Source organism: Montipora foliosa, chromosome 13, assembly GCF_036669935.1.
Source record: "Montipora foliosa isolate CH-2021 chromosome 13, ASM3666993v2, whole genome shotgun sequence".
NCBI lineage: Eukaryota > Metazoa > Cnidaria > Anthozoa > Scleractinia > Acroporidae > Montipora > Montipora foliosa.
This window is the reverse complement of record NC_090881.1, coordinates 12,766,489-12,781,488: the sequence shown is the minus strand read 5'-3', so window position 1 is coordinate 12,781,488 and position 15,000 is coordinate 12,766,489. Positions and strand designations below refer to the sequence as shown.

Here is a 15,000-nt window from a genome sequence, read left to right as displayed (position 1 = left end):
ACTTGACACCCATTCGCTCTCAGATGTAATTCACTGTAATCTCATTCTTAGATGATCATGTTGCATTGGTAGTCAATTATTAAGTCATGTGTATCAATGATGTAATCATTACGCACCTCCTTCTTGAGATCAGTTCCTCAAAGTAAGTGGTCTAAACTAGTTGTTGGTTATACTTAACATGGGCTTAATTAATCAATCAATAATCACAGTCAATGTCGGTAACAAAACAAGTGTTCAGTGTTCATAATCATTGTTCATAGCATCTGATCAATGTTCAAAATTGATTCAACATTTATTTGGTGTAATCCCTCAGACTACCATCAAATGTGGATTTGCGTTGTCGCTGTGATCTGCGCAGTGGTAGGGTTTGATTGGCGGGCATTGCCTCAATTGGCACTTGTTGGGTAACAATGCCTTGGGTGACTGTTGGTGCTGTCACAGATTCTGTCCTCCCGGCTAGATCTCTCTGTTGGGTAGTCGTCAAGTCGTGTACGGATTTCTCTGTGCATGAGTAATTCATACGGCGCAGTCCCTGTTGTGGGGTGGGGTGTCTCCCTGTATGCTTGAAGGTTATCGGAGGTTGCTTCCTGGAGATTAATACCTTCTGTGTGGGCTATAGCGGCGGTCTTGTTCATGAGCTTGTTGAACCCTTCTACCTGTCCCTGGGCTTCATGGCTGTTGAGTGGACAAACTTGACCTCTGGGTATCTTGAGTATTGGTCAGTTATGACCAGTGCGTACTTTATCCAGTGGATAGCGTTATCCACCCTTCAAACCACTGGGCCCATGTGTCCTTGCTTGTGGGCTATTTGGATAATCTTGTCTCTTAGTGATTCAGGGGGAATGATTATGTCAATTCTTAGGATCAGTCCGTCCGGCATGTATAACTCTTCTCTCAGATTGACGTATGGCTTGAGGTCTGGGTCAGTCTTCATCCATTTGTCAGTTTGCATGGCTGCGGCAAGCTTTGTAATCTCTGTCTTTTGCAGTCTCTTCTTTGATCTTGTCCGAGACTACAGCGTGCTCTGCTTGGACAGTGGCAATGGTATATCTCTCAAGGCGGTTGGTCCCTGTTTCTGGCGGTGGATGTGAGTTGTGTGCTCAAGTCTTTCCTAGCGTCATACAATAAACACCTCACACCACTATCATGATCATCATCGCTATCTAATTTGGACCTCTTTACATTGAGTTCCATGACAGGTTGGGGGTTGATTTTTTCCCCTCTTGCAGGTCTGTTCCTGGTGTTCCTGCTGTAAACTGGAGGTGCATGCCGTAGGTTGTACCACCGCACACTGCAGGGCTCGAAATTAACATTTTTAGTAAGGCGCCAATTGGCGACTGATCCAAAAATTTTGGTCGCCAAATCTTAACTTTTAGTCGCCATTTTTTTCACTAATGTTTTTTTCTTCATTTTTCTGATGATCATGTACACATGCAATCTTCTTCATAGTCCTAAGTTTACGTACACGTAAGCTTCTAAGACTGAGATACTAAAACTTAAAAGGAAGCCAGGGCTCGTAAAACATATCATTACGCATTACGAGGTAAATAATCAATTTGAAAGCAGTAGTCGTACCAGGCTCCATTCTTGTTTAGGTTACTATAAGACTAATGCGCAAAACACTTGAAAGTTGCGGGGTTTTTTTTCCAGTTTAATTATTGAGTTGCATTAATGAATTCTTTTCAGCTTATCATACTGGTGAGGTTTACACTAACAGAAGCAACAAATGCTCTTAGTAATAACCCTTTCTGAAGGTTGAGAGATACTATACAGTCTCAAACTACATTTCGTATCAATAAAAGATCAAATAAAAGGAAAATACAACTACTCTCAGTCTCTGTCCACTTTTTTAGAAGTCAAATTACTTGATCTGTTTCTTTATCTAATGCCTGTTTATACAATAACTGTAACGACACAAGTAATAGTATTAATGTTTCGCAGAATAGTTGATGTATCATTAGCGAAGATAAATTTCCAACTTTTCTCTATACTATCCCATTCAATCAGTTATGTCAATAACAAATGAATGAAGGGGTAGTTTCTAAAGAAACTGTGGTGCTGCGTCGGTGGGGGAGTAGTATACAAAAATTTGGTTTTATCAACGGAGTTGATAATGTAAATTGGCCACCGTACAGAGATTCTGAAAGCTGACGTTTCGAGCGTTAGCCCTTCGTCAGAGCGAATACGAAGGGCTAACGCTCGAAACGTCAGCTTTCAGAATCTCTGTACGGTGGCCAATTTACATTATCAACTCCGTTGATAAAACCAAATTTTTATGTCAATAACAGTTTAACCATAAACTGCAATAAACCCAACGTGAACATCACTCATGATGAAATGTACTGACTGGTACTTGGACAAGAAACTAAAAGGCTTTAAGTATCTAACCGCGCTTTGTTGAGTAAAAATAACGCTCGAGAAGAGTACAATTACCTCGCAAAATTTGTACGATATGTTGCCTCCACAAAACTGGTTTAACGCTATTTGTACTCCATAAGACCGGTTTAACAGGTCCTGTATTCTACTTGATAGTTTTAATAATATTCAAAATCGTTTAAAAGTCTGCAATCTTTTATTTTTGGCAAAAGAAGACGGATAATAAATCTCTAATTAGACATTTTTGTGTGTTACTGTAGTATCGCTACACATTTTTACTCATCTGTGTTTTGACTCGCTCTAAATAAGTCTTGGCTTCGGGCTCACCAAAATACTGCAATATTAATAAATATATGACACAACGTATACACTAAAATGTCTAATGAGATATAATTACAGCAAATGTGATATTCCTTAGCGTCTTTAGATAATGATTGAATTTCATTTGTGAAACTTCATGTCATTCTGAAGCTGCGGTCGCCGTTGCCTTTCTCCCGCTTCCCTGTCCCTCAAAAGCCACTTGTCGACCACAGGTGCTGGATGAAACTCCTCAACCGATGGGCCTTCTGCTGTAATTCTGACCAAATCTTCAAGTGTGGAGGATCCAAGGGCAACACGCAGGCTATTCTTGACCCTGTTCTGAGCGGAGATGGCACGTTCACATTGATTCCGGGATCTCGGTAAATTTGGCAGTTTTCTTGAAAATTTCATGCGTTGCATAATACTCGGCATTGGAGTACAGTTCTTCTGCAACTAGAAGATGCAGCCAGTTACTTCGTGTTTCATCACAACAAAGAAAAAGCGAAACGGAATTATACAAACAATCTCCGTTTGCAGTGGATTTTAACGCCACAGGATGACCTGCTGGTTTTTGATCGGTCTGGTATCAGGCTGGTTCCAAGATCGTCCTTTGCCAGCTTACAAAAATCTGCTTTATCCGCCTGAACGGCCCACAACAGGCTCAAATCATCGATCAATTTCTTGCACGATTCTACATTGTTTGCATTCAGCAAAGTATGCAATGAATTTAAGGCATCTTTTGACCTAGAATTCGATGAAATATTCATGATCTGACCAGGGATAAGACCTCGTGTGAACTTCACGCTTCAATGATTGCACGTGTTATTTAGTTCGCCCGCAATACCAGCTGCTGAATCAAATATGGCGCTCGATTATGAAACGTGGAGATCGAAGAGCCAGAAGAGTCGTGGGTTTGTTTTGTTATTTCTGTGGGCATAAATCGTGCATTTTATCCAAAACTACGGTTGATTTGCCGTAGAGGTTAAAAGGATGAAGGAAAAAGGTGAAGGTTAGTCGCCCACTGGCGACTAGCTCTAAAAATCTAGTCGCCAACGCTTGATTTTTGGTCGCATTGGCGACCAGTGAGTCGCAATGTCGAGCCCTGCACTGGTGGCTCAGTTGGTTGATCATCCGGCTGTCATGTCGGAAGCCGTGAGTTTGACTCCTGCCGGACCAACACTCAGGGCCTTAAAATAGCTGAGGAGAAAGTGCTGCCTTTTTAATTACATCTGCAAATGGTTAGGCTTTCAAGTCGTCTCGGATAAGGACTGTAAACCAGAGGTCCCGTCTCATTGCTCTTGTTGGAAATTAAATACGGGTGTAGTAGTCCAGGAGCTAAGACCAGAGAAAGTCAGATTTGCACAACGCACAGCACAGAAAGGGTTTCACAGCGGATTATTGTAGATCAAAATCTCCTCTTTAATGTCAGGTACTATGTAGTGTCAGATTGTGGTATCACTAATGAGATACAGAGTCGTATTTACCATCATCGCACGAACAACACGAAAATGAGGCTAAACTCATGTTTGCCGTGTAAAACTACAGTTTTATGACAATTTTTACTCAAATCAGCTGTGCACAATTAGAACTAGAAACATTCTATCATTTAAGTGTTAAATAATATGTATGTGCCTATGACATGGCTGGTCACGTGACATTTAACGAGAAAAAGCTGTGAAAATATCAAAACAGTCAAATTACACTTTTTGTAGATCCTCGTGGCATTTATATTTTTCCTGTATTTTAGCTTGAAATTATTGTGCAGGCCATATACAGTCAAATGCTTACATGAAATGCCGAATCTTGATGAAAATGTCCATAAAATTGCCCAAAATGGGCTGCCCTCACAAACCTAGGTTGGTGGCATGGAAACGAGCCTAAACTTATATATGTAATTACACCGATCCCTTGTGTCAGTTCACACAGTTAGTCTCATCTTCAGGTCATAAATATGACATTTCACGCTTAGAAATGATACTTTCAATCGCAAACCTCAAGATATCAATAAAAACACTCGTTAACTATGACATCTGTAAAGTATTGAGTGCTCAAGAAAATGAAAAGTGGAACTAGTCTTCCGCTGAGTATGTGATTACACTCCAGTAACCAAAGTCATGTCTCAGAATTACCGACAAAGTTTCCTCCATCACAGGGGTTCTTTCGCCTTGACTGGGAAAAATTTGAACTCACTGTTCACCTTCGGAATCACTTGAATCGCCTGAAACACATGTTGCCAGATCATTCATTGGATTTTGACATCCATCATTACCCTGCGAGCAGAGTCTCTTTCGATCTTCCTAGATGAGTCAGGAAGAGGAAAGTAAACTCTGCTCGCCGCCTCCACATTTCGTGTTGAGCATGCGTTAAAAATTTAAATGTATTCGGTGTCAGTGACCAGGAGCCACAAAAACACAAAACGAAAACAAACAGTCGGGATATTTTCCAACAACTCTGGCAAACACACGACAATCAAACCGTCCCCGACGATTGTACAAGGAGCAGATGAATGCTTCGCTTGAGACCAACGACTCGTTACTTACAGCGGGACATTCGCCAAAGTGGGAGAGTTGCTGTTGGAACTGGTTATCTTTGAGCAGAATCTTCAAGGCAGTGGTCTTTCCAATTCCTTGCAAAGCACTGGTCGAATCATAACCAGTTAGAGTATGTAATGCAGGAAGGGCTTTGCAGAGGGGCTGACCAAGGGAAGAGTGTAACCGGTGGATATAGGGATGAACCTCAGTCGATATTTTACTCCAGTTCGAAACCATAACTCTTGGCACTGTAGATCTTCAAAATGAGTTATGGAAAGCACAGCAACATCCGTGCCCAGTGACTGTATCACAATTCTGAGGTGTGTCTGTGACGCATGTTTGGCCTGAAGCAAAAGCCTGGTGTCAGGTTCTTCGTGATCAGAGCGCAATAGTGGTACAATCTCACAATGGCCATGTGTGCAAGACACTGTTTTCACGCCATCTTTGCAGCCTCCAGCTAGGAAAACCTTCTGTTGAGGATTTAGGCTTTGGATGAAGCGTTTACAGAGCACGCAACCCAAGAAGTCTGCCAAGTTCTCTATGTTTCTAGGGTTTGAGATGTACTTCCCCCACTGTTTCGGGATTGGCGTGGAATCACTGTATATTTTAACTTCCAATAAACTTCTCTCTCCTCTCTTGTGTCGCTCCCCTTCCTTGATTGACTGCTTCCGATTTTGGTCGAAAACTAAGTCAACCCACGAGCAGCTGCTCTGACTTAACATGCGAGTGCTGTGCGTGCAGTACGGTTCCGCCGTTTGTCCAAACGACGCAGTACTTGCTCACTTCATTACCTGAACCAAAGCCATCACATGGGTCACGGAGAACCTGGAAAGTCGTGAAATTTAAGAATTTCATTTTCCAGTCATGGAAAATTGTAATTATAAATCATTGCAGTGGTCAAAGCAAGGGTAAAATGTAATAAAGAGGAGTTTCTATCAAACAATGGGAAGTTTGGTGGACAGAGATCGTTAATTTATTCAAATTTGAACAGAGTTATGTCAGAGAATATCCTAAAATAAGGATAGTTTTGAAAATTTTACATGACAGCTAGACTTAAGGTTATGGAAAGTCATGGAATTTGAGCTTAAAGAGCTTAAAATAGTACGAACCCTGCCCAGTGACCTTCATTTTTCATCACTGGAAAGTAATACATGTAAGCAGGCTAGGATAAAACACTCTGTAGAGTTTAAGGAAAAGTGCTTGGGATCGGATGCAGTGCCACCTTAATTTTCCAATTGTAAAGGTACAGTGCCTGAAAATCGAATCCGGGCAGATTTTTTAACTTTGCAAAAACTTTCAACTTAACCTGCTTACTACTTGGAGAAAATAAAAAATGGAGGTCACCTAGTTCATTTGTGATACACGAGCATTTAAAAATAGACATTACAGTCTGTAGGTTGATGGTATGGTAACCTATTAGCTCATAATACATAGAGGATACTACACGGTGGCTCGAAGATATGAATTTTATGTTCGAGTGGCAAGAACAATATCTCACAAGTGAGCGAAGCGAACAAGTGAGATATTGTTCTTGCCACGAGAACATAAAATTCATATCTTCGAGCCAACGTGTAAGGTTCTTTTTATTATATGGAGACTAAATTTTGAATATTTCCGATTTTATTGTGTTTCAAAGTAGTCAAGTTTTACAAATACGGCTGGGCTTTATGAAAAATAGCGGGAATTGTGACGTCATTGAACGATACGACACTCACAAAGGTGACATACGGAAAATACGCCACTCGGGTCCCGGATGAAGTGGCGTATGGAATCTACGAGTGGTTTAGTTCCCAGTAAAACACTCTCCTCCATATAATAAATGTAAAGATCACATTTTGCTTACCAATAATTGTGTTATAATGATAATGACAGATGACGACGGCGGAGGCTGATTTCAGAACTTTCATGGAATAAAATAAAAATGAATCACGTTAAAATTGACTTTAAAAGGCACTCCCGAAGAGATTTCTTATTGAAGAGGGCAGCCGATTCCACAAAACAGGTGCAGCAACTAATGAATACTTGATATCCTAGAGTGGAATGAGTCTAAGACTGATAAGTCTGCAGTATCAAGCTTACATTAATTTTGATCTTAAGTTGGAGCATTTGTGTTGTTTTTGAACAAGCAGTTGAGTTATTGAATACAGATTGGAGAAAGGCATTACTATGCAAGGGCCTTGAAGGTAATCATAATGTTAAACTCATTGTGATAAAAAATAAAAAAATAAAACGGTAGCCAGTGCAGGCCATACAAAATACATGTAGGTGTTATGTGAGAGTACTGGGCTGCGCCAATGACAAGACGTGTTGAAGCATTTTGGTCACCCTTTGAAGCTGTTCAAGTGCAGAATGTGGTAATCCAAATAACAGACTATTGCAGGAATCTAGGGGTCAGCTGACGAAGGCATGCACGAATGTTAAGGCACTGGGCTGGAGGCAGCACGAAGGACAAGCTCTGTGAGATGAAACGTAGGCCCACTTGAAAATGACTCTTATTACTGGGTTGCCAGTATGGCAATCCCAGTCGGAAAATGTGTTTAATTTGTTTGTTTTCTTTTTCTTTTTTTTTCCGTGTTGGTAAAAGTTTTGCCTGTCACTCCCCTGCTAAGTGGTGTCCTTGTGCATAGAGCCTTCTGAGCGTATTTTCTTAGGATCGAGAAGGTAGGGGAAATGCGTAGATTTCTCTGGTGGACACAGTAGAATATTTAACTTAACCTGCAATGGTGTTGACAGTCATGTAACGCAAATGGCGTTGTAATGGATCTTTAAACAAAATATACTCTTATGGAGCTCAATAATGGGAAGTCAGTTGGATAAACAAGACAGGCGGTGAAAAATAAATATCTGGAATCCCAAAAGCGACGAGTAATGGACTTCGACAACAATCTATCGCCCATCAAGCCAAATTCAAAGTGAGCTGTATTTCTAATATTGTACTCGAGGCTGTGCTCTAACAGCGCCCGGTTGCCTGAGGCGACTAACATTTGGTTTCGGCGAATGAGAAAAATTACCCGGTCGCCCGGCCGGGCACTCTGGCTTGTTGTATTTCTAGCAGATAAGGCGGCTAAAAATTTTAATATGCTGCTGGTTACAGTTTACGAAACCTCTCAGAAGATGTTCTTTCTTCGTACGAAACAGTCGGTTCAAAGTTTCACATGTAACATAATCCGTAACTTTGCACGTTACGGCCGGCAGCCGTACGAATTTAGATTCTTTCCAAGAGCCATTATGGCTCTTGTTCTTTCTCAAAAAAATAGCATTAAATTTGGAACGTGGAGTTTGGCATTTCTTGGTTATAGTTTTAAAAGAGTTGTTACTTCTGCTCTGACAGTGGTAAAGCGCGGCCGGCGAAGCGGTGAAATTTACTTTTGTATGAACCCGCGAAGTCGCAGTTTATGCAAATTTAATATTTTACGATTTTTTGCCACTGCGCCTGCTTGGCTAAAATACATTTAGGTTATGGTTGTTTTTCCCCTGTATATGAAATAACGAAATTAAAAAAAGGAAAGATATCATGTTATTTGTTGTTGTTTTAGAAACAGAGCAATCCCGCGTTGTCTTTGGTTCCTGACAGATCATTGCGTGCCCTAAACAAATAACGCTGTGACTGGCGCTTCGACCGAATCCACAAAAAGCTCATTCCACTAAACATTTTACTGATAATATAAGAAAAAAATACTTTAGTTTTGTCCTGTAGCGATGATTTTCGTCCAAATCAAGATGACTTCCTAAAAAAGAATTGATAGCTTTTGGGCCGCGGTGGTTTAATTGTTTCACGGCATTTTTTACATAAGCTCCACGTGAATCAATTAAGCGGCATTGATTCACCTTTTGAAAATTTATTTTCAACCTAACTAACCAGTAAAAACATGTACCTGTATTAGACCAAACGTTTTTATATAAACCTGCCGCAATCTTTACTTTTTCACTTTTAAACCTGAAAACATCGGTGGCATTGCCACTTTTCTCGTCGTTCTCAAGAAAAATTTGACGGGTTGCGGGTTTTTCTTGCACTAGCGAGTTTGACAATCACCAGAGCAGTAGCAGCAATGTTTTGTTGAGAGAGAGAGATGGATGAACATCGTTTCTGATCTCAGATAATTAATTAAATAATTGATTAATTAAGTTGGGCGACCAACTTGGAGGGCTGGGCACCCCAGCTGAAATGCTTGGGAGCCCGAAGCGCTCCCCGAAATTTTCCTTAGAGCACAGCCTTGGTACTAAGTGTGCTGTTATGTAGAACACTGAAACCAAATGGAAAATTCTCTGGTAACTTATCGGTTCAACAGAGAGAGAACGAATCCAACACCTTAAGTGGATCTGTGATCTCTGTTGTCTGGCTATCGGTATTTATTTGTACTCAACTCTGCACAGTCTTCAGGTAAAAGAATAGTTGGAAATGTGACAGCCAAGAATTATTTGAAAGAAAGCTTATCGTCTATTTTGTGTTCATTATTCAAGGAAAAGGTTCTTCATGGAAACCGTTTGATCCTGAAATTTTTGTTGTTACAATTGCTTATGGTAAATTGACACAATTTCTTCGCTTCACGCACGTAATGAAATAGGAAGGGGTTTTTGCCTGTAATAGGAAAATATGTTGTGTGTTTCAAAAAATGTTTCGCTGGAAAAGGTGGCCTTTATGAATTCATTATGTTGTGTAATATGCGAGCTTAACTGGATAGTTTTTATGGCAATAGTAAAGCATTTTCCTGTCAAATACTAGCGTCTCTTGTATTTACCGTCTGCCGTTAACTTGATTTCCACTGTCAAAATTACCTCCAGAACCTACTTTTTGCATAGAATAAGTGTTTAGAATGATGTTCTTGTCTTTTGTGATACTTGACGATTCGAAAACATTTTGTGAAAAAATATTTATAACGGGTCACAGGCGCAACTTGATCGCCCAAACTTTTCTGATTATGCACAACATCCGCTTGGCCCTTTGACATCCCATTGAAAAAAACTCTTAAAATATTTGTGGACAGGTTGATTTCTCTGAAATTTGAAAGGATTATTGCTAATTTATTACCAGAGCTTAAAAAAGTAAAAGACCTCAAAATGCGACAGGACGTTACAAAATAATTAGGACGAAAATTTTTTGAACATCAAGCAATAAAGCGCGCCAGCAGCCAAAAATCCCATAAGAGCTTGCGTGCGTCTTACTTTCAGTTACCGTCGGCCATCGTTGTGGAAGAGGACATAAAAGTTTTGTTGAGTGCAAGCGATTAACCAACCATTTTACACAGGTATTTCATTCAGTTACTTCGGAAAGATCTGTAAAGCTTTGAAAAACGTTTTGAAGCGGTGAATTCATCGTATTTAGTTTAACATTCTTGCAAGGTTTAATATAACCTGTACGCAATTTTTCGAAAAGATCTGTCTGCTGTAAGATTTTGAGTTCTCCGACTCTGCTCAGAGATCCAGTGTAGAATTAGTGTGTCAAGACTTGCTTTTTGACTATCTTGAGATTGTAAACCTACGATGAATTCTTATTATACTTCTATTAAAATAGTGTGAACAGTTCTTTTGTCATTTCCTTGTCTGTGATCTGATGTTCGAGGGTTGAATGGGAGAACGGAAGTTCAGCTCGACCGGTTTACCGCTCGACCATTATGCTAATTGTGCTTTAAAGCAATCTTTCAAAGAGATTTCAGAGTTTTAAAGCATCACTTGTCATTGACATAACTTAGGTTATAGAAGTAAAACAATTACATACCTTTAACGAATTGACTTGGCAATATAGTATCGAAAGTAAACCGTCAGAATGAGCCATAACTTCTCTGACCAACGGCCGGCACTGTTCGCATCTCATGGCAAGTCTACTGAAGCGAACTTTCCATTTGCATCCTAGGGTTTTTTCTACCACAAAATGCTTCATATCCCTCCGACAAAGGTTAGAAATGAACAAAGGGATTAGCACTTTTTTAAAATCGAAATGATTATAGCGGCCACCAAAGTATTCCCTGGCGCGAAACACACGTGCTTCCAACTAAACTTGACCGGCGGCAAAAGATTATTATGATCTTTTTGGCCACGCAATGCTCGAAGTTCAAAAAAATCTTGTCTTAAACATGTGAACGTGTGAGCCAAAGGGCGTCTTCTGGTACGACATGTGGGTGATCCCTCAAATGGATTTAATGGCACCCCACTTGAAAAATTAACTGGAATGCTGCAGTTCAATACCAGTTCTAGTTTTCTGAAATAATGTGACTCAGTTTAATTAGTGCTTTCTTCCAATGGCATTACAACAGTTTGTAGAGGACTTTTCATAATCATGACGCAAATGGCAATCGTATATTTATTGCGAGAATAATACTGCCAAAATACTGGACGCTGCTCTCTGCCTTGCATTCTTGAAACTTGCTAGTCGTTCTTTGCCTTGGCTTCTCTCTTCTGCAAATCCTTGATGAGAGCTTTAAGCTCCATCCTGTCTTTGTGGGTTTAGAGTGTTCCATTTTAACATTTCTGGTTAGTGTGGCCCGGTAGGTGACAGTTCCAAGCAAGTTTTGGTGCAGGTTTCTGCTACCATGTTGCAGTCATCTATCACCTTCTTTTGCCCTGCTAGGCATTTTTCCCCCCTTACTACCTGTGCCTGCAGTACTTTCTACACCTTCTGGAAGCTAAATCTGCCGCTTGTCCAGGAAAGTATTATGACTTGGCCTGGAATGGAAGCTGTTGGGCTTCATGGTTTCTGGAGATTCCCATTGAGCATTAAGAGCAGTTTGACATACAAGACTGAAACTGATCGTATGACTGCCCTTCAAAATTACAATCTGACCTGGACAAGCTATCTACCTGGTCTTCTTCTTGAAAACTGCCCTTCAGTCCTTCCAAATGCCATTTCTGAGTGGCTGTGCTCTCCTTTCTTCACAAATAGTTCCGTTAATTACTTTACTCCTTCTGTTGTATCAAGAGCACAATAAAGGTTGTTGTTGTTGTTGGTGTCGTTGTTGTTGTAGTACTGGTACACGTCAATTCCAGGAATGTATGTCGTGACACTTAACCAAACAAAATGTTCCTGACATTTTTACCACAGTACTAAGAGTAACTCGACTCTCATCTTTGTAACACCCCTATTTTTGTTGTGATCATGATTAACATTGTCAATGACCGGTAAACAAATGCAAACAACCTCGTGTCCAGGATCTCTTCTCTCTTGCTCCAGGGAAAGGGAAGAAGGGAGAACATGGAAACGAAATGCGAATTGAGTTCCGTGGCCCCGACATTTTCACCCTTTTATAATTCATTTTCGTTGTTTGATGGCTCAAAGCTACTTTTATTCTTGTTCTTTTCAGGACACACAAGCATTTCAGGGAATGCAGTTGTCAACGAGGCAGGAGACAGATCAGAAAATACTATCAATATAAATTCAGGTTGGTTTACACAAATTGCCACACACACACACCTGGACTTAAGAGAGAGCACAACTTACCTTCTTAATCAAGTGAGGCTATGATCCTCACAGCTTTTTAAGCAATTTTGACAATTGCGTAGAGAAGCCTGAAAAATTCAGGACTTCAACGGGGTTTGAATGATGAAATTTATCATTCATTGATTTATTCACTAAGATAACTTAGGACACAGCAAGTTTTGGTGCAGGTTTCTGCTACCATGTTGCAGTCATCTATCACCTTCGTTTGCCCTGCTAGGCATTTTTTCCCCCTTACTACCTGTGCCTGTAGTACTTTCTACACCTTCTGGAAGCTAAATCTGCCGCTTGTCCAGGAAAGTATTATGACTTGGCCTGGAATGGAAGCTGTTGGGCTTCATGGTTTCTGGAGATTCCCATTGAGCATTAAGAGCAGTTTGACATACAAGACTGAAACTGATCGTATGACTGTCCTTCAAAATTACAATCTGACCTGGACAAGCTATCTACCTGGTCTTCTTCTTGAAAACTGCCCTTCAGTCCTTCCAAATGCCATTTCCGAGTGGCTGTGCTCTCCTTTCTTCGCAAATAGTTCCGTTAATTACTTTACTCCTTCTGTTGTATCAAGAGCACAATAAAGGTTGTTGTTGGTGTCGTTGTTGTTGTAGTACTGGTACACGTCAATTCCAGGAATGTACGTCGTGACACTTAACCAAACAAAATGTTCCTGACATTTTTACCACAGTACTAAGAGTAACTCGACTCTCATCATTGTAACACCCCTATTTTTGTTGTGATCATGATTAACATTGTCAATGACCGGTAAAGAAATGCAAACAACCTCGTGTCCAGGATCTCTTCTCTCTTGCTCCAGGGAAAGGGAAGAAGGGAGAACATGGAAACGAAATGTGAATTGAGTTCCGTGGCCCCGACATTTTCACCCTTTTATAATTCATTTTCGTTGTTTGATGGCTCAAAGCTACTTTTATTCTTTTTCTTTTCAGGACACACAAGCATTTCAGGGAATACAGTTGTCAACAAGGCAGGAGACAGATCAGTAAATACTATTAATATAAATTCAGGTTGGTTTACACAAATTGCCACACACACACACCTGGACTTAAGAGAGAGCACAACGTACCTTCTTAATCAAGTGAGGCTATAATCCTCACAGTTTTTTAAGCAATTTTGACAATTGCGTAGAGAAGCCTGAAAAATTTAGGACTTCAACGGGGTTTGAATGATGAAATTTATCATTCATTGATTTATTCACTAAGACAACTTAGGACACAGCACAACTTACCTTCTTAATCAAGTGTAACCTGCGATCAGGCGTACTTTTCCTTAGACATGGTGGGAAAAGGTACGCCTGATACAATTTCTTAACGAGTCGTCTGCTCGTAGTCCAGAATTTGGAGCCTCGCTCCGATTGGTTACAGAATTGCAAATCATATTTCCTGTAAATCGGTTAAGTTGGGGTTAACAGCTGATGAAATTATGGGCGCCAAGAAGGATTTCAACACGAGTGATGTTTAGGCTCTGTTTACAGCTGCTGTTGCTTGGACTTCAGATTTTTTCCAAAAACCTTTAAAGGAAGAGCGGAGAGAATGCATCCGAAGAATGGTTTGAGTAAAAGAAGACATTACAGTTGTACATCCTACGGGATTTTGCAATAGTGTTATTACCGGTAATACAGGCCTGAGCATTCTAGAAGAAAATGCATCGTTCTTCTTCCACCAACTCGAAAACGTTTGTAGTTGTGGCAAGTCCTTTGGAATCTATTCGGAAGCAACAAGTTGCGAATCCAAAAAGAACCGAATAGAACTTTAGGGTTGCCACATTCGGGGAATCAGCCGAGCTTGACAGAGAAATTCGACACTGTTTACGGAATCGCTGAACAATCTGAACACACTTCTAACAAAATGATAGCTGAGCAGCTGCTGCTGAAAAACTAGACTTTCTCAAAGTCCATTTTCCTCATATCTATTTTTATAGCATCTTTTATTGGCATCTCAAATATTCGAGTTTAAATAAAGTTTATTGTACTGTTGATTGCGCCTGATGATAACATGAAGAATTCGGGCTTTTTCTGCCATTTTATCTCGAAATTCTTTGTTCCTTGATGGTTTGAACAGAGAAACCGCACCAACTGTCAAGCAGGATTTGCAGAAATCAAAGCCAGAGTGCTATTTTGTTTTTGTCGCGTCTTTACTTGAATCGCAGCGTGCAGGTAATTTCCGGTAAAATCTGATTGGCTCACATTTATAGCATGACACATGATAACATCACTCTTGACAGGTGGGCGGCAGACGACTCGTTAAGAAATTGTATCAGGCGTACTTTTTAGCGCCCTGTCTCAAGAAAAGTACGCTTGATCGCAGGTTAAATCAAGTGAAGCTCTAATCTTCTCAGTTATGAAGGCAA

General features: G+C 40.3%; 2 protein-coding genes across 19 annotated transcripts in view; one reads left to right on the top strand and one right to left on the bottom strand.

The window, feature by feature from the left end:
• LOC137984000 (NLR family CARD domain-containing protein 3-like) overlaps positions 1-15,000 on the bottom strand; it is a 349,493-nt gene that overhangs the window by 210,146 nt on the left and 124,347 nt on the right. The window lies entirely within an intron of this gene.
• Positions 1-15,000, top strand: part of LOC137981724 (protein FAM200A-like) — a 19,713-nt gene that overhangs the window by 3,369 nt on the left and 1,344 nt on the right. The window contains exons 5-6 of the mRNA XM_068828784.1: positions 12,503-12,580; positions 13,581-13,658. Coding sequence (XP_068684885.1) covers positions 12,503-12,580; positions 13,581-13,658 — 156 coding nt within the window. The remainder of the gene's footprint in view (positions 1-12,502; positions 12,581-13,580; positions 13,659-15,000) is intronic.